The sequence below is a fragment of the Vigna unguiculata genome, chromosome 5, assembly GCF_037176805.1.
Source record: "Vigna unguiculata cultivar grain cowpea cultivar isolate G323 ecotype 2 chromosome 5, ASM3717680v1, whole genome shotgun sequence".
Taxonomy (NCBI): Eukaryota; Viridiplantae; Streptophyta; class Magnoliopsida; order Fabales; family Fabaceae; genus Vigna; species Vigna unguiculata.
Genome location: NC_140796.1, coordinates 2,980,302 through 3,001,507, shown reverse-complemented (window position 1 = coordinate 3,001,507; position 21,206 = coordinate 2,980,302). Strand labels below are relative to the sequence as shown.

At 27.1% G+C, this 21,206-nt stretch overlaps 2 protein-coding genes across 4 annotated transcripts; one reads left to right on the top strand and one right to left on the bottom strand.

The window, feature by feature from the left end:
• Positions 1-6,203: 6,203 nt before the first annotated feature.
• Positions 6,204-8,364, top strand: LOC114185907 (expansin-A23-like). Its single transcript, XM_028073857.2, has 2 exons — positions 6,204-6,479; positions 7,507-8,364. Exons 1-2 carry the CDS (start codon positions 6,281-6,283, stop codon positions 8,127-8,129), a joined length of 822 nt encoding a protein of 273 aa, XP_027929658.1. The 5' UTR covers positions 6,204-6,280; the 3' UTR covers positions 8,130-8,364.
• Positions 8,365-15,398: 7,034 nt separating this feature from the next.
• On the bottom strand, positions 15,399-18,550 carry LOC114185676 (F-box family protein). 3 transcript variants are annotated; one of them, XM_028073544.2, is made up of 3 exons: positions 18,382-18,529; positions 18,205-18,247; positions 15,399-16,336 (listed from the first exon to the last, which is right to left on the bottom strand). In XM_028073544.2, the coding sequence occupies exon 3, from the start codon at positions 16,321-16,323 to the stop codon at positions 15,568-15,570; it is 756 nt and encodes a 251-aa protein (XP_027929345.2). In that variant the 5' UTR covers positions 16,324-16,336; positions 18,205-18,247; positions 18,382-18,529; the 3' UTR covers positions 15,399-15,567. The 3 variants fall into 3 exon arrangements, with proteins under 3 accessions (XP_027929345.2, XP_027929344.2, XP_085529089.1); XM_028073543.2 differs by lacking the exon at positions 18,205-18,247 and having other exon boundaries at positions 18,382-18,550; XM_085672963.1 differs by lacking the exons at positions 18,205-18,247; positions 18,382-18,529 and adding an exon at positions 17,100-18,190.
• Between the last annotated feature and the right edge of the window lie 2,656 nt (positions 18,551-21,206).

The window sequence follows — 21,206 nt, the reverse complement described above, 5'->3', positions numbered from 1 at the left end:
TTTAAAATTTTTTTAATTTTTTTTTTAAATTATTCATCCCACGTGTCACGTCAATATTGTGCCACGTGTCACGTCAGTAAGGTGACACGTGTCAAATTATTGTCTGAATCTCAATTTGCTTCATATATTTGTTATTTTTATTACATTTCAGTCCATTTTTTAAAAAAATTTTAAATATATTTATTTTAACCTTTTACAAAATTGTTTTAAAATTTTATATTTAAATTTATAAATTTTTTATTTTTAAACCAACTCTAACATTTGTATATAAATTATTTAAAACAATTTTGTAACAAGTTAAAATAAATATTTTAAAATTTTAAAACAAAATATAAAATAAACTTAATATTATTAAAATTGTTTAATAAAAATATCATTATAAAATTTATATAAAAGTTAAATTTGATCTCAATTTGGAGAAGATGAAATTGAAAATTAAAAAAAAATGGACTAAAATATAATTAAAATAACAAATATATGGACCAAATTGAGATTCAAACAATGACTTAACACGTGTTACCTTACTGACTTGACTTGACATGTGGCACAATATTGATGTGATACGTGGCATGAATAATTTTCAAAAAAAAAAATAAATTAAAAAAATAAAAAATTCAAAAAAATGAGGAGCTGACACGTGGCATGTCCTTAACACCGTTAACATCATACTAACGGAATGGGCCTAATTGTTACATATTTTAAAAAATATGGATCTAATTGAGACTAAAGAAAATCTTAGGACCTATTTGAGATTTTTCAACAAAAACATGAACTAAGAGAGTATTTTAACCAATAAAATATGATGATGAAAAAGCAAACGCTAAACATATGAGTACTTGGCCATGATGAGTCATAATGATGGGCAAATGGACTAAGGGTATTTCTTTCTGCTCTTTTTTTTTTCTTTCTGCACCCCCTAAATTAACATACACCATTTTACTTTTATACATTTATAACAAAATATGAGAAGTTAATATTCAGATCACCTTCTTCATTAAATCACTGCCTAACCTTATCAGGTGGAAAATCAAGAATATTATTGTGAAAATTTTTAACAACTACTAAATTTCTCAAATTAACTTCCTCTTTTATTTTGTAGAAGATAAGAACAAATATCATTGAATTTCATTTTCCAAAGATTTGGTTGCTGAATTAGTAGATGAATTCAGAAAATCATCATAATTGTGAAATATTAATGATTTTTTTTCACAATTCAAAAAGACATTAGAAGATAATTAGTCCATATTTAAGATTACATCTAAGACAAAGGTAGATAGACTAAATTTATAAAGAATTTTTTATTTTTAATGAATAGAGGACAATCTAAACAGATTTTATTAGTAGTTATATACTTGTGGGAGTTGAAACAACCAAATTAGTGTCTAAAAATGAGATCGGCAAGTTAAAGTGTTGAACACAATTATTATAAATGAATGAATGAGTAACACCTAAGTCATACAGTAAACTTAAAGTTTTACCTTTAATAAAATACATACCTTGAATCTGATTATGGTTTTGGACGGCTTAAGCTCCAGTCATGGTGTAGACTCTTCTTATTATGGTAGGCATTGTCCTGGGTGCAACAAGGTTGAAATGTGGCTTTTAATGTATACACATAAAGAATACATGACCATGTTTTCCACACTTGAAACAAACAGGTCTTTTAAGATGACAATCTTTAGTATAATGAGATAGTCTGCACTTAAAGCACCCGATACTTTCAGAATAAGGTTTTTCCTCATTGTGTTTTTTTTTCCTTGGTACCAAATTATCTTGGTTTTGTTGTTTTGTCTATTTTCAAACTCTTTCAAAAAATCTACACTTATGAATAAGCATAAGAAAATCATAAATTTCTAGTATTCCTATTACTTTCCTCAAATCAAGCTTAAGTTCATTTTTAAACTTCATAATTCATCATTTCCTTTATGTGATAAAAGAAAGTAAAGTATTTTTCTAATTCTTCAAACTTTGAAGCATATTTTCCTAGTGTCATACTTCTTTGCTTCAACTACATAAACTCTATTATTTTTGCTCTTCTCATATCATTTGGGAAATACCTTTCTAAAAACATTGTTCTAAATACTTTTTAGGTAATGATTATCCTCCCTCCTTTTAAGTAGTCTTCTGGTATTATCGCACTAGTGTTCAATTTGTCTTATCAACATAAACATAACATAATTCACCTTTAGGTTGTTAGCACAATTCATAACTTGAAATATTCTATCAATTTCCTTAATCCACAATTTAGTTTCTTCTAGGTCATATCTTTCAAAAACTTGTGGAGGTTTACTTCTCCTAAATTTAGCTAAATCTCATGACCCAATGGGAAGTCATTTATGCACATGTGACATTATATATATATATATATATATATATATATATATATATATATGCATATTTATTGTATTATTCCATGGAGAAAATAAACATGAAACACGAAGAGTCATGAATTATTAGTTAGAGCATATCCAAGCAAAATTTGTCATTTGTTTGGCCTACTATACTATCCACTATCGAAAAATTTGTTGTTGGTTGGACTTATTGTTCCACTTGCTATTGAATCATTGTCGGGCAATTCATTAATATCTAGTTTAAGATGTATATACCTTAATATGACGACGTTGAAAGTCTCACAATAATATCAATTCAAATATTTATACTATTTTATTTTGTTTTTTTCTTATTTTAATAATAATAATATTATTCCTATTATTATGACTGTTAACACTTATTTTCTATACAATATTATATAATTTATTAAGATATGAAGATTACTTTTATAATGCTAATATTTCTATTTATTTTTTTGTCGAACCCAATCCATAACATACTTAAAATTATCAAACGCCAGACACCACCCCCCACCAGAAGAAGGTGAAGTAAGGAAAGTTTGGAGGCAACACTTCAACGAAGAATGTCAAGAGATTAACTTCTCATTTTATTATAAATTTAAAAGTAAAATTGGAATATATGATTTTAAGGGGTGCAGGAAGAAGCGCCCATGGAAGGACTAAACATTAAACCTAATCCCAAACAACATTCCTTCACAAACGCAACTTGTATGTCATGGACTTTCGAGAATGTGCTTTTTCTTCTTGCCCTCCCATAATTTTTCCCACACCTCCATCATTTTGTAAATGATCGGTTTATCCTTCCAAAATGTGGTTTTCAGATTTTCTGCTTTGAAAATCTTCCAGAATATGCTTTATAGAATTTCAGAACATGATTTCTGGAACAGTTTTTTTCAAAACAAAATATTTAATTTTTTTTTTCCAAAACTTTTGCGTTATAAAGTACACATAATAAAAACGGAGATGTAGGAAACAAAAAACGAAAAGAAGGTTATGGAATGTAATTTGAAAAATCTAATGGGTGGTGCAAAAAGAAGAAGATTGCATAAAGATTAAGGTATAAGTATAAGTGTCAACTTGATTTGAAGTGAGTTAATTTTTAATTAAGGTTAAGGTGAATTTGGTCAACTATAAAACTTTAATTAATTTTTGAAAATAATACTTTTAATCTCCGTCATATATCGAGTTAGACCAAAAATCAAAACGGACCAATTTAAGTCAAAGATGAAGAGAAACCGTTTTAAACAAAAATTTAATACGACCAAAATTATAACTCTAAATATCATAATATTAAATACAATTGATTATAAAAAAATATAAAGATATTTTTATTTTACCATAATAGAATTACATAACTTAAAACAAAAACAGAACAAAATGCCATAACGCATAAGAAAATATATCGAAATTACCATGATGTATAACTGCTTGTGTATATAGTTTTTAAAAATCACAAGTTCCGATGAGTTTTATTATATATATTAAATAACGATACAATATATCCTCTATAAAATATTTTGTTTTCCGTTTTTTCATCTTAGGTATTTGGAAAGTTGATGGATTTTACTTTCAGTGGTTTTGTCATGCAATTATTTACCATTGTTTATTCATTTATTATATTTATAAATTTAAATCATAAATAAAAATAGTTGGAAAAATTATATATATATATATATATATATATATATATATTCTATATTTTAATTTTAATTTAAAAATAATTAAATTCGAAGTGAAATAGTTTTTTTTACAATACAAGAATTTAAAAAAAAAAATACCGGTGGATGCGAATCTGTGGGTAATTATTTATTTATTTAATAATACTTAGATATAGATAAAAATTTGTAGGAAGTGTTTAATTTACTGTTAATATTTAGGTCAAGATAATGAATCCATATATGTTAATAAACATAAATGATTAATGAATTACGTAAATAAAAGTGTTTGAGTTTAATGGGTTTATTTATTACACTCCAAGACAATTATCGATTAGAAATTAATCTTAGAAACAAAAAATATGCTTGATAGTAATTTACAAAATTAAAAATTATTAATTATAAAAATAATCACTGTTAGACGTAAAAAAATTGTAATTGATCATTAAATTAGTTACTAATTAATTATTAAATTACTTGTTAATTAATTAGAGACTAATTTAGAAATTAATTAGTTTTTTACTCAAAATTTAGGTAGCTGCTTTTTAATAACCAATTTCTTTAATAGTTAAAACCATAATAATTAAATTTAAAAACCAATTTAGTAATCAGTTATAATTTTATATTCAAATTTTGTATTTATAGTAGTGACTACTTTAATAACTAATAACTTATAATTTTATAAATTTGTATATAAAGTAGTTACTATAGTTATTAACAATTATTGGTCACTATTTAAATTTTTTTTGTAGTGTTATATTTATGCATTTTTATAAAATAAATATAAAATACATAAAAAAGTATTTGTTTTCACTATTTTTAAACACATAATGTATTTGTTCTCAATATACATGTATTAAATAAAATAAAATAAAATAAAAATGAAAAAAAGTAAAAGATTAAACTAATCACATGAATAAGATATTTTCTTTTCTTAATCACAAAAAGGTTGAACACAAGATTTTGATAAAAAATACATTTTGAAGTTAGCTTTACTTGGAAGAGTATTGGTATGAAAAATATTAGTTTATATATATTAAAAAAAATTAACTCAAAAATGTAACGGTGGGGAATAGTTATATTACTCTTTCTAATTGTTCGATTTTTCACAAAAAAAAAGTTTTTTATCTGTTATTTTTAAAATTTTAAGTATATATATATATATATATATATATATATAAATTTAATTAATATAGAGATAAATAACTAATTATATAAACATATGGAGAAAATATAATGATACATAATTGTTGATTAAAATAAAACAATTAAAAGAGATATGATAAATCACTCAAAATTTATATCAAAAGTAAAAGTAAATAAATAATATTTATGATTTCGATTACAAAGCCTTAAATAACCATGGTAAATCCAGCATGAGCAATTATTAATAATAAAGTAGCAGCACTTAAACTTGGAAAGATTTAAACTTTAATATAAAAAGGAAAATACGTAATGCTAAAATTTGAAGAAAGAGATAGAAATACAAAAATAATTATAAACTTAGACTTATTCCATATAAAAAGTGAATTTTCAGTTGAGAAATTAGCTCTGTTTTGGTGAGTCATTGCGAAGTTTTTGAAATGTATTTAATTTAAATAAAAAAACATAAACACTAATTAATTGCAATTATGCAAGAATTTAATGATTCCAAAGGCATATAAATATAAAATAATATTAAAACATTACTAAATTTTTTTTATTACATGAAATTTTTCTTACAAATTTATTAAAAAAAATTAAGAAAAAATTTTTTCTATCATCTTTTAAAGAATTTTAATTGACAAGTAATTTATTTTTGAGTAATAATTTTTTACAAAATTATAAAATTTATAAACATTTTTTACAAAATTTGTTGTAAAAATTATTTTATACAAAATATTTTACAAGATATTTGATAAAATTTTCTTATAATTTTCTATTTTTTACAATAAAGTTACTTACATTTCAAAACAAAATTAAGAGGAATATGATTTTTTTTTTTCACAATGATTATTGATCGATTTACATTCCGGTGTCCAATATTTATAATTATCTTTAAAAGCATCATTTATGAATAATTTATTTATAGTAACAAAAACTGAGTTATTTTATATACTATAATAAAGCCACTTTGACCAGATATGAAGAATTAAACCTTATTTACCTTAAATTGTTTTTATTTCCTGCACTACCATCTAACACTTCTCTCACCTATAAATACACCTCTTTTTCGTTCATCAAACTTAAGCTCCCACTTCATCTTCTTCATCTCCTTCTTCTTCTGAAACACTCATGGTGATGGCTTTGTCTAAGAGTTTGGTTCCTTTGGTCCTTTTAATGGTTCTCTCTGTACCAGCTTTCTCACTTCACAGTAAATGGCATCATGCCCCTGCAGTTCACAATAAATGGCATCATCCCCCTGCAGTTCACAGTATATGGCATAATGCCCGTGCAACTTTCTATGGTGACATGCAAGGTGGAGAAACCATGCGTAAGTAAAACTCTTCTCTGCAACTTTATGCATAAAATCACTCTATCATTCTCATTTTCATCATTCATCATGGACTAACTCTGAGTCTGTCTACATTTCTTCTCTCTTTTTTTTTTAAAAAAATTTGATTAGATTTTTTTTCCTCTGTAAACTATTCAGTGTTCATCTATCAATGCTGAGATGGGAGATGAAGAAATGCATTGATTATTATTTAAAATCATTTATTCCTTGATTATGGAGAGTTTTGATAATTAATGCATTATTTGATATGTTACGAGTTATAAAAAGAAGGTAAGAAGAAAACAAGAGTAAAAAAAGGATACAATAATAGTTTTACTTTATCATTTTAACGTTTCCTTAATATTTATTATTAATTTATTGCAATGAAACACATGAATATTAATTAAATATTTATGATATAATTAATTATTATTTATGTCGTCTACGTTTTTATTTTATTTTATTTTATTTCATTAGTAGTTTCGATTAACATTATTAACTCAATTAAACTCTTTTTACCTTGTGATATGCCCCGCCTCTCTTTTTTTAACGGCAGGGTTTCGAATGAAATCTGTTTTCTTTATATATTTTTTTTAAACGTTAACATATATAAGATAATCTTTTTAATTATATTCTTTATTTAATTAATATAGAAAGAAAAAATTATAACGAGACATAAATATATATTAAAACAGGAAAACTAAAACAAGACATGGTAGATAACTTACCTAAAATTATAATAAAAATAGAAAAAGAGGATACAAAAGTTTATCTGCAAATTTTGTCTTTGAATGAGACAAAGAGGTAATTTCAGATTTTTCTCTTTACTATTAATTAGTATTTACAATTTTTGTCGGTACTGCATTGAATTTATATATTAATTATTTTGTTTTTATTATAGAAATATGTCTGTTCTTCCAAACAAGAAATTCCCTTTATAGTAATACATTAAAGGTGGATCCCACAAAATAAAATGACATTGTTAATTAATCTGATTACTGTTTTGAATGGACGATGATATATGCAGAGGGAGCTTGTGGTTATGGTGATCTGTTCCAGCAAGGTTACGGGCTTGAAACCGCAGCCCTAAGCACAGCACTGTTCAACAATGGCCTGAGTTGTGGTGCATGTTTTGAGATCAAGTGTGTGAACGATCCTCAATGGTGCATTCCCAATGCAGGCTCAATCAAAATAACTGCAACAAATTTCTGTCCACCCAATTACTCCCCACCGAATTTCGACCACTGGTGCAACCCTCCACAGAAACACTTCGACTTGTCCATGAAAATGTTCACCACCATTGCCGCATACAGAGCTGGGATCATCCCGGTGAAGTATCGCAGAGTGCCATGCACCAAAACTGGCGGTGTCAGGTTCCAAACTGCAGGGAACCCTTATTGGCTTCTGGTTTTGGTGTACAACGTTGGCAATGCCGGTGATGTTCATGAGGTCAGCATCAAGGGATCTGATGGTGTGTGGAAATCCATGTCTAGGGTTTGGGGACAGAATTGGTTGACCGGAGAAAACTTGGTCGGAAAATGTTTGTCCTTTAAGGTGGGTACCAGTGATGGAAAAGTGGTGGAGTTCGACGAGGTTGCACCTTCTTATTGGCAATTTGGGCAGAGCTACGAAGCCAGCAGAAATTTTTAGGTGTATTGTTCTTGGATTTGGTAACATTGCATTCTGACGTGAGAATTAGGACTGTGATGTTTCCATTGTAAAATTGTACTTTCGTATGTTTCAAAAATAAACTCTTACCAAATGCCTCATTTTTAGAGATGGCATGGCAAGCAAATAAACGTGTATCTTTTGGTATTAATCGAATCCATTTCGGTTTTAACCGATAATTTTCATATTAATTGAGTACGGACATAGATACGAGTAATACTATGATGTTTTTAATTATATATATATATATATATATATATATATATATATATATTTGTTTAATTTAATATCTATAATTTATTAGGTAAGATAATATATATACTAGTTGCAAAGATATTAAATTCTTATCATAGTGGATTTTATCATATTAATATAGAAGTTTTGATATGTATAATAAATTGGATATAAAACTCAAACCATTAAGGTAATTTATTCAAATATATTAATATTTATTATTATTAATTTTTTACAAATTCTCATTTAATATTTTATATTTGATGTTTCTAGGAGTTAAAAAATTAAAAGAAAAAGACGTTCTTGTGAATGAAAATGAATACGACGATGAAGGTCATTATATTCTAGTAACTACTAAACGCTTTGACTATCATAAAATTTTTATGTCTAATTGTTTAGTATTTATATAGTTATTTGAATTTTCTCTAGTTATAATTTGATACTTTAATTTGAGATTTATACAACTATAATAATTTTCTTAGTATTTCATTGTTTCATGAAGAAAAAAGTATGTTATTCTAATGTTTAATATTTTGGTAGTATCTTGATTTCTTTGGGATGAGATTATTTAATTGATATTTGAAATAGTAAGAAAATGAATATAAGTATGGGTTTACGAGTATACTTGTTTTTCGGTGTGATGAAGATAGGACAAAAATTATTCGTCCACTAAACTTGGAGATGGAGATGAATTTTTATTGCTGAGATAAGGATGTGATCATGAAACCTGCACTACCCTCTTGTCATCCATACTATTTTAATATGTATGTTAATTAGTATTTTAAGTTAAAAATAAAAGAATAGAATAATTAAAATATTTTTATAATTGATTTGAAGTAGTTATAACATTTTTAATAGAAAACAATATAACGAAGGAACCATTAAACTAATAGTTTTTACATTGAGTCAACACTTTGTATTCTTTTATATTATTATGATTTTTGATTAATTTCTTTATTAAATTTTATATATAAAAATATAGTAGAAGTGTATATAAATATTTACAAATAGTAATACTATTCTAACTTACATGAACGCTTATTTTAATAAAATTAATTTTATAAACATGTTTGTATTTATGTATAACAATAAGATATTATAATTAATAATAAATATTTTATATTTCGTTTTTTTTAACTATTGATTTTAAAACATATATTTTCATCATAAATTCATCATAAGAGGAAGAAATTAATAGAATTAATTAAAAAATTAATGAATAATATTAATTTCAAATAAAGTAAATTTATTGTCATTCATTAATTGCAATAGAAAAATTGAGAATTAATAAAAGTAGTTTATTGCTTTTTAATGGTGCTTTAAGATATTTTGTTTTTATTTAATTGAAACTTTTACAATCAACAATAGGATTAATTATTTTTCCTTTGACATTTATATCCGTATTATTAACTAAATTTTTAATTACTTTACGTATACATTTACAGTAAATGTAAACTGTTTTACCGGAATTTTTATATAGTGTTTAACTTTGTCTATTATATCCAATGTGTGACTTTAACTCACATTTGGAATATATATATATATATATATATATATATATATATATATATATATATATATATATATATATATATATAGGTTATGGTTATAATCATTGAGAAATTGTGGTTCCATATAGTTATATGACATTAGTCTTACACATATAAAAGATAGTTGACACCACTTTAACCTAAAACCTTAAGACAATGATGTTATGAGTATTTATTCTTATATAATGTTTAACTTTGTCTATTTCATCCCATGTGAGACTTTAACTTTGTCTATTCTATCCAATGTGGGACTTTGACTCATACTTGGACTATTCCCAACATGAACAATACTATTTATACTATACTATCTAGATGGGCCTAGACTGTTGAGTCTGAAATATACACGACTATGTCGTTTTAAGTTTTGTTTAATGTACTTACTTGTCCTTAATTGTTGTGAAAAGTTCTTTTGCCTAGGTGGATCTCTACTACAACGTGAAATATTTGTTTGGCCTTTTATCTATGTCAAGATGTCCTCTATCCTTAAGTTGTTGGGACAATCTCGACCCTATATACATACATAAAATTACTTCTATATTGTAATATAAAATAAATAGAATAAAATGGACAATTTTATTAATATTTTTTGAAGTTAAATAATTTATTGCATTTCCTAGTTTATCTAAAATAAAATTAAATTATAATTAAGACTGAACAAAACATAATTTAATTACAATGTGGACAATATATACGCGTCATATGTCCATTTCTTTCTAAAGTTAAAAGTTAAACATAATCAAAGTTCAACTATATACCAATTCCAATTTTATATTATAATTTAGGAATAATATCATATTTAACCTAAAAATAATTCTTGAAATTAGAAAAATACTACTAAACATTAAAAAAAATCATATAAGGAACACATGAAGAAAAAGAAACCGGAAAAACTAAAATAATATATTACAAACTTTATATATATATATATATATATATATATATATATATATATATATATATATATATATATATATATGTATGTATATATATATATATTCTCTCTATTTAAAAATAATTGAATTTGTTTAAAAGACATAATTGTTAAAAAGAAAAAATGAGTCATAGTTAAAATATGATTATAAAAACATATCAAATAATTTCCATACTAAAATAAAGAACACACAAATTATTAAGAATATTAAGGAAAAGATAATATATAACTATTCAAATTCTTATATTATAAAAGAATATCAAATAAAATTTAATGTTCTCAAAATAATTTCCATACTAAAATAAAAGAACACACAATTATTAAGTATAATAACTTAAGAACAAGATATTATATAACTATTCAAATTCTTATATTTTAAACATTCATTATCTATATCTATCTATCTATATATATCTATCTATCTATATATATATATATATATATATATATATATATATATATATATATATATATATATATATATATATATATATATAATTTTGTACGTGAAACTATAAATACTCGGATATTAGAAATACTCTATTATGAAATCAATATTTCTAAGTAGTATGAAAGAGTGATTTTTTTTTACTTAAAGGAATGGAACAGGAGAAATGAGATATAAGTAAAAAGAATAAGTATATGTTTGATTTTCTTTTTCTCTAGAAACAGCTGTATTTCATCCGTTCTCCTTCTTTAACTTGTTTAATTTTATGTTTTGATATTTATTAGAATTAAATGTTTAATTATCATTACATTGATGTACTGAATTCTGACAAATTTGTGGAAGCCATCACACCTTCTTGCCCCTATAATACTCCGTTAGTGCATGAAGAGACCCCTCTAGGCACCACACCACCAAAAAAAATTAAAGGATTCAAGTTTCCTAAATTTTTAAATCATATACAGACAAATATAATGTGGAATGAACACTTATAGTTCACCAGGGTAATGGTAATCAGTCACCTTAAATAGTGTTTAAGGTATAATTAATAATTTTTAATTTTATTATCATTATTGAAAAAATTTATATTACATAGAATTTTTTCTTATAAATTTGTTAAAAAAGTTTAAGAAAATATTTTTTCCTGTTTTTTTTTTCTAAAAATATTAATTGACAGGTAATTTCACTAGTGTAATTTGTTGGTTTTACATCGCCTTATAGGCTTCGATTATTGCAGAACCGGAGCCTATAAGGACGCAGTGACATCTTTGCAATTTTTCAAACTTGTTTGTCTCGGGTCAAAAGTCAACCGAAGCCTATAGGCGCTTTTCTACCTCGATCAAAAGGCAAGCGAAGCCTATAAGGCATCAGAGTTCCTCAAAATTTAAAAAATGTCATTGGCAGCAGAGTTTGTGGCCTTGGGTGGAATCAGACCGAGACAGTATGCACTTTAGGCCTCAGTTATTAATTGAACTAAGGCCATATATCTTATTTAGGTCCCCAAATTGTGAATTGCAACACTGTTCCTCTTCATCTCCAAATCAAACATCTACTGTTCGATTCAGAGCCGCCATAGTGTATTGCGCGTTTCGCTCATTGTAGGTGCTTTGTGGCGCGATTAGGGTTTCTATGAGCATCGAGATGATGTTTCAAGGTGCAAGTGATTTCAATGGTAGTTCGCGGTGAGGCTGAACTCGCGATGCAGGCGTTGACACGTTCGTTCTCGCGACGACGATTTCCAATATGCTCGTGTTGTAGAGGTGGTGTGTCGTGACATTTGCGTCTACAATGGAGGTCTGTTGTCGTTCGTGTTCTACTGAAAGTTGGTTGATTCCATGGTGGTTGAATGGACTGGTGCGAGGCTGCGGTGGTCGACAAATCTGTATGTGGCGGCAGCGTAAAGAAGATGGTCGCTAGGGTTCGAAAACTGCATATTGTGCTTTGGCTTCGGTTCGCACACCTGAGGTCAAAAGTCATGTCCTTTTGACCTCGCCCTGATATGCCTCAATTCTAGAACCGGGGCAAAATACCAAAAACAACTGGTGCCAAAAATCCTTACTACACTAGTGTTCCTTCGCGAGTAATTATCTTTTACAAAATTATAAGATTCGTAAGTATTTTCTACAAAATTTGTTGTGAAAAGTGTTTTATACAAAATGTTTTGCAAAAAAATTGGTAGCAATTGCTTACAATTTTTTTATAACAAAATTTGTAAGTATGTTTTACAAAAAAAAATTCAAAACAAAATTTGTAGAAAATATGAGTTTTTTTAGTAGTGTATTATTTGAAATAATTAACTTCAATAATTAAAATAGGATATTATTTAAGGTATAAATAATGATCTTTGATTTTACTACATTTATGTTGAAATCTGAAATAATTAACTCCATTAATTAAAATAATATCTGGAGATAAATTCATATCATAGATTATCTAAAGACAAATATACTATTTTTATCTTTTATTCCTACAATCGTTTTCTAAACACAAAATAAACATCTTAGAATCTATAAGGTCTTGACCAAGAAACAATAAAAAACATCTTTGTGACCCTCGAAGATTGTCCCTCAGTGAAAACTTGAAATGTGAAGGTTTAAAATATGAAAACTTGAAATGTTTGAAAGATACTATTTTTAATTTTTAGAAAAAAAAAAGAATTTTTTTGAAATTTATAGACTTTTTCAAATTCTTCTATAATGAAAATATTGCATTTTTTTATGAAAAAAAATGTCCTCTTTTTTCATATTGCCTTTTGTCATTCTTTCAAATTATTTTTTCTTATTTGTTTTAAATACACCTAAACGATGCATTTATCGAATAAATTTTGATGTGTTTCAAATAAATTATCAATTATAACTATATAACACTTATAAATATTTTTATATTTTAAATAAAATAAAATTATATTAATAATTATCGATGTCAAAATTCATACATATCACAGTTAATTATAAACTTGTTAATGTAAAACTGCATTATTAATTATTTTTTACTTGACACCGGTCAGGAAGCAAGATTTATAGTCCTCTCTATATCATTAGCATGGTTAGACATCATTAAGATCTGGATATTTCTTCCTGCATACCATATTTTCTTCTTGTACCCTATATATGTCTACGAAAATGACATAAATACCCTACATTAACAAATGATTTAAAACCCTAATGTTTCCTCTTGGTTCACGAGGGTCACACCTCCATATAAGTTATAATGTCAGAAACATTTCTTCCACCATTTCTTTGTCTAGACTTAGATCTCTTCCTAGTGTTATTCTCATTCTTAGACATTGTACCCTATTTCTTAAGAATAGAGTTCTCTCTTCCCTACATCAAGATTTGCTTGAAATAGTGATGCATTTTTGGTAATGAGAATAACAACAATGATTATCCTCATATATGATTTATCTGATTACTTTTTCATTACTTATATAGTATGAGTATGTCTATTTCATATATAAATTATTGTCCAAGGAATTTGTCATGTAGAAATTCTCAAACTCCATTCATAGTCATACTACAATCTTTTTTTTCTTCTTAACTTGCTTCAACATTTTATTACATTGAATTTTCTCTAACAACGTTTTTTTTCTTATTATTCTTTTCGATAATGAAAACGTAATTTAGATTCAACTTTTAAAGTATTCGAAAGTTATTAATATTTTAGTGGTTATGATACATCAATATTTTAATTTGAATCATATATTCGTATTCAACATGTACTTATGTTTGATATTTTAGTAATACTTATCAATCAAGTATTTAATCTATAAAATAGTAATATTTTTACGATAACAATTATTTATATTTTTTATGTTAATAATTTTAATATATATGATTTTAATTTGGGTTTACACAATAAAAATCATATATTTATCCTGTTTTAAAAAATATTTGTAAACTTTTTTAACGTACATATATAAAGTATCATATCCTATTATTTTTATATTTTTAAAATAAATATCGGTGTATCAAATACATTTTCTATTATCTTAATTTAATGATAAAACTAGAAAAGAATGTGAAATCAGCTTAAAAAAAACTTTTAAAGTCTTCGAGATGCTTCTTTAACCGTCACACTGAAAAAATCATCCATTCTGGTAAAGTTCTCGACCTTATACTTCAGCGAAGTCATAATTGAGTGCAGTCCATGTTTAACACACTAGTTTTATTTGGAATCCACGTTAAGTTCACTGGATACTAAGATGTCTTTGCAAACACCAAAGTAAAAAAGAAAGAATAAAAAAACACAGAAATTCCTCTCCCTCAAATCGAAAGTTTCTCCAAATTAACAGTAAAATATTTGCATAACAACCCTTGTCACTTAACAACCCACTACACTTAATTGCAAAACTACGTCTACACACAAAGTCTCTATTCATATAAATAGTCATACCTCTCCATGAATCACATCAAGTATCATACAATAGAAACGTAACATTTTCAAACAAGTACAAAACATACAGATAATGATGCAACCTACCATAGAAGACAACACTTCTCCAAACTACTACAGAGAGTGTTCTTCACTTCACCACAGTCAAAGATAACCCAATCTAGGTTGAACCGATAAAATAACATTATCACGTGCTAAAGTAGGGGCTTAATGAAGACATTTATTGATAACAAAGGATTGCGGAGATTTACATTGTCCAAACACTCGAGACATTAACATAAACTTTGCAATACACCCATATAAACTCACAAGTTAACATCAGATCACAATATCCAATTAATTTTGTTGTAACAGTGGGAAATCTCTCTTTTACTTCCAGTCAAGCATGTCCAATAGCCACAAGACTTCTTCCTTAGAATTTGCCACATCACAGAAATCCATCTGGATCCCAAATACATCCATAAGATCTTCTTTTTTATCTTCCATGAATAGCAAAGATATCCACGCACGGATGCCAGTCAAAAATGGGTAGTCAGGGGCTATGTCTAGGTAATCAAAAGCCAACGCTCTATATGATGAGCGATCAATGTAATCAAACATGGATTTATTTATTATGCGAGCAAACTTATTTGAATCCTTCTTCCCAACCATGACAGAGACACTAACATTCTGATTTTGTCCACAAGGGATAGTAAACCTGGGTTCCACAGGAAAAGTCATCTTGTATTCCGAACCTTCCAGGTGATATTTGAGCATTTCACAAACCCCAGATGCAGGAATTTTAAAACCTGCTTGAAGTACAGAACCAGGCACCACTTCTGAGAAGAGTAATATGTTTTCAGCCCAAATGTCAATGAAAAAATCCAAATCATCAAATGAGATTCTTGGAGGGAGAAGAATTCTACGATGCTGACGTTTATAAAAGGTTCTGTACAAGTTGTAGTAGGTTAAAGTTGAAGGATTAGGTCGCTTGCAGATTGAAGGCCATCTCTTGGCACACAGACATTTCCAAAAGAAATCATCTCCAGCTATGTCTTTCCACAGCTTACAAACAGCCATGCAAGAAGCAAGATCAACGCCCTCCAGGAAAGGGAAAACAACCTTCAGAACTTCTTCAGATGCCATTGTTGATCATATACTGCAATAAAAAAATCAAAACGTAAATACCACTAGGATTCCAAGAAAATGGAAGTGCTGATATGAGGAATAAATTATCCAAGGCCTTTCAAGAGCAAGACTCAACATAAACACTTTACTAAGAAAACATAATTCCCACATCAAATAAAACACGTAATAATTAATGATTGACAGCACATTGAAATGCATAAAAAATTCATGTTGTTTTCCAAATAGAGTTACTATAAACAGAGAAAATTATCCATTTGATAAATTCAGAAAACTTTGAAAAGAAAAATACAGTGGCGCGAGGACCAAACCTCCACCAAAACAGTGATGTATACGCATAGTTGATACAATTCTTTCTTAATGCAATTTAAGTTGAAAATTTTGAATTTTAAGCATGCTCCATTTCATCACACTGCACCACAAGCATACTAAATATCATTCAATCAATCCATAAAAGAATACCCTCTTTCTTTCAAAATTCCAAAGGAAGAGTCTGCCATATTAGAAAGAAGAAATTATGAACTGTTTGAAGTGAATGCTGGTTCATCTAATCTACAGGGTAAGTCCCCGACTTAAAGACAAACAATGTGACGGTTTTTAAAACATTGAATATAATGAGGCAAATTGTAGGATTTTAAAACTAACTCAACAGTTTTTGACAATCTCATTTCGCCATATTGATGAAAAATCTGTATACTGGATAATTTAAGGACTCAAATAGCATTACTTCCTATCACCATAAAAGAAAAGGAAAATAAAAAGAATTGGATGCTTACTATATAAAGGTTCATGTTTTGGCTATCCCCATCCTCACAAACTTCACGTTAATGAAAGAATAAAATGAACAAGGAAATAGATACAGAATTTTTAGCTTAAGCATACAAGAGGACAAACAATAATTACACTGCTCTTGCAACATCCATCATAAAAGTCTAATAAATGACAGCTATTTAATCCTCGAAAAATAATCTGCAACCAATAATCAATGTGAAGTAAATTTAGATTAAAATTCTAAATTGATCATACAGGCAAAAAGTTTCTAAGGACTTCATTAGTCTGCAGATTTTTACAACCAAATTTGTATCTCAAAGAACTAAAACATCACATTCGTTGTCGTGAAAAACTAAAGTCAGAGAATAAAAGGATGAGTTTGGTTACTATTTCATATCTTTGAGAGACTAGCTTGTTGAACAATACAGTTAAAGGAGTAAAATGGCAACAAGTAGCATTTGAACCATCAATTTACACAGAATCTATTTTCCGCCATTTCGTATTTGGTAATGTAGCAAAGTTTACTTTCGTTGCTGATGTTTCACCTTAACACTTTAAGGATAATCAGCAGATCACACCACTAGAAACCCTAAAACTCAAATCCATCAACATACAACAACAATAACCATGCCTCAATATCTTAGTTTTACAAGAACCAAAGAAAGATAAAGCCTTTTACACTCCATATCAACAACTTCAACCAACACCATCAGTAACAAGAAATGGGCCGGGGCGGGGGGGAAGGTGCATGAACATCATGACATGATTCATGATCACGACAATGTTGCGAAAGAGAAAGACACAGAAAAAACCCAAACTGAACTAACATAAATGTGAAGAGCCCCGAATTTGTTAAGAGTGATGAAACGAAATTACTGTGCAGGAAGAAGGGAGACAATGAAGCTAAGGACAAAACTACATGAGTAGAAGTGACCAAACAGGTTGGGACATGCCTTAGTAACAAATGGAACGTGGGGAACTACTTATTTATTTTGGTTCATTCGTCATACACCAAAAAAATGAAATAAAGTTGCAATAACATCGTTTAACACCGAACATATGAAAAATAAAATAAAATAGTTGAAATTGACAAATTCGAAATAACAGTACCCTAGCACTCTACAAAGCATGCCTCCAGCGATGAGATGATGAGCTAGAAGGAAAAATGAAGAACAACCGATTGATAAAGGAAACTATTAGAATAATGCAAAATCATGCAAACGATGATGAAAAACCTAAAAATTGAACATGAAATACAGAAGCATGACACCAAGAAGAGGGAGTTGCCTGCGTCAGTTTAGAGGGATAGTGGCGCGTGACGCACCGCGAAGGAGGAGTGGTGAGGGAAGTAGATCTGATCCCGGAAGGGTAGAAGGAAGGGAAGGAAAGAGAAGAGAGGGTGGGAGGAGTGGAAAGCGAGAGCTTAGAAGAAAAAAATAAAAAACTTGGGAAAGTGTGAAAATGATAGAGGCGATGGCCCAAACCCTCCTGATCCATTCAAACTGGGCTTCACCCAAAAATTGATACGGGCTTCTTCCTGCACTCCAAATCATTTCTCCTCTACCTTCAAAACTTCTTTTATTTCTAATTTTGCCTAAAGTTAAAGTTAAATGAATGAAGAAAGAGAAAAAACACTAAAAGAATCCGTTTCACAATTTCCAGAAACGGATTTTGAGATCTAATTCGATATTCATTTTGTGTTTTTTTTAATATTCTATTTTATTTTATTTCAGTTTTAATATTTATTTTCTTGACTTCATGGTTAAGAGAGTGATATATATATATATATATATATATATATATATATATATATATATATATATATATATATATATATATATATATATATATATATATATATATATATATATATATATATTATTTTTTAATTTAAAGTTGAACTTATTTTAAATTTTTATTTAATTTATTTCTTAATTAATTATATAAAAGAAAAATTGTAAAACAAATTAAATTAAAAATTATTTAAGCTGTAAATTAAAAAATTATTCATTGTATTATAACTATTTTTAATTTATTTAAAGTATATATTTTTTAAATTTTAAAAACAAAATTCGTGATTCGTTTCAGAAAAGTATGAACTGGATCTCGAAATCCGTTTCATAAAATAACATGAAAATTTATGAAACGAATTTTGAAATCCGTTTCATAATTTTTTGAAACTAATTACGAATTCCATTTCTGGAAAAAAGTTTAAAATTTGTGAAATGGAATTCGTGATCCCTTTCAGAACAATATGAAACGGATCCCAAAAGCCGTTTCATAAAAAAAAAATGGAAACTTCTGAAACGAATTTCGAGATTGGTTTCATACTTTTCTAAAACGGATCACGAATTCTGTTTCTAAACAAAAAAAAAACAAACGAATTTTGAAATTCATTTCGCTTTTTCTTGAAACGGATTTTGAAATTCATTTCGCTTTTTCTTGAAATTTGTTTCACATAACAAAAAAAAAATACAAAACTAATATTAACACTCAAAAAGCACATAGGACTTGAAGAAGAAATGGGAGAGAGAAAGAAGCTGTGAAAATAATTGGGGGTGCAGCTCACACAAAATACGTTGTCGCAGGAAATGATATTTACTCTTCCACTCCTTTTCGCCCATTGTCAAGTATAAATTAATTAAGAATAAAATGGTAAATTTGGGATAGTGAAGAATGCAAGTGAGGTGCTTCTTCCCGCACCTCCCTGTTTTTCTTCCTATACCCCCATAAAAGTAGTACTTTCCAAACTATCAATTGATAAAAATAATAGAAACCGTGTCTTCTCCAACGTGTCCCTAAACAGAGCGTGTCTGACCCTACAGAGCATGCTTGACGCAGTGTGTGTACGTCGTTCATGTGAGGCACCATTATTATGACGTGTCGGAGCTTCCTAATTTTTCAGAGAAAACACGACCGAACTAAACTCATATCATGGTTTTGAAATGGAGTGTAAAATTTGCAGCGATTTAAATAATTAACAAAATTTATTTTATTTTTTAACGGTTTAGTAACATACTACTAATAAAAATTATATTTTTGTAGTGTAATATTGTTATATTTTTGTAATATTTTAGATCTTATTTAAAACTTTTATATATTTATTTATTAGATGAAATTATTACTTTATTTTTGGAAAACACGTAATTGAATTTAAAATTAATTTATAAAAAAATTATTCTTTATTAAAAATTATGAATCTAAAAATTAAATTTAAATTATTTTTAAAAAAATGAATTTAGATTTAAAACTTTGACAAAAATATTTTGATTTAGATTTAAAACTTAATCTAAATATTCAAATTTGGATTTATATTTAATTCAACTATCTGGATTTGATTTATGAAATCCAAATTAGATTTTTGAAAATATTTTTACCGTTTTTAAAGTTTTTTAAAATACAATTCTTGTGGCGTTGATCCTTAAATTTATCAAATATTGGTTCATGATCACTGGCGGACCTATGTGGTGACAGGGAGGAGCCGTGGCTCCCCCATTTTTTTTTTTTTTTTTGATTTTTTTGATTTTTTTTATATATATTTTAAATTATATTTATATATTATTTATATTAAGTTTATATTATGAAAAATTATAATAAAAGATAAAATAAAAAAATTTAATGGAGACATTGATTTATAAAAGAGATTAGGATTTTTTTTTTCGTCATAAGATCTTTCCACCATGTAAATTATGATGAAAGTGTGTGAAGAGAAATAAATACAAAGAGATAGATTGGGAAATAGAGGTTGAAAAACACATAAATTGAGATTGAAGTATACATTATTGCATGATCTCTCAGATCAAGGTTAATATTTTATTATGATTTTTTTAGAATGTTTATCCCAAATTAAGTTGATCCCAAATTAATAAAACTCTAATTATGATTTTAGGGATTCTTTTATGAGATTGGTATGAACCTTAGTTATAATTTTTTCCATATTATTATAATCCTTAATTGTGAAATTTAGGGATTTTGTGTTTTTTGCTGCCTATGGTAAATTTTTTTAAAAGTGTTGCTTTTTTAATTAAAGTGGTATGAGTTTTGTTATGTTTTGCATTGTGATTTGTGAATATAAATTTTATTTTTTTTAGATAGGCGAGAGATGATAAATT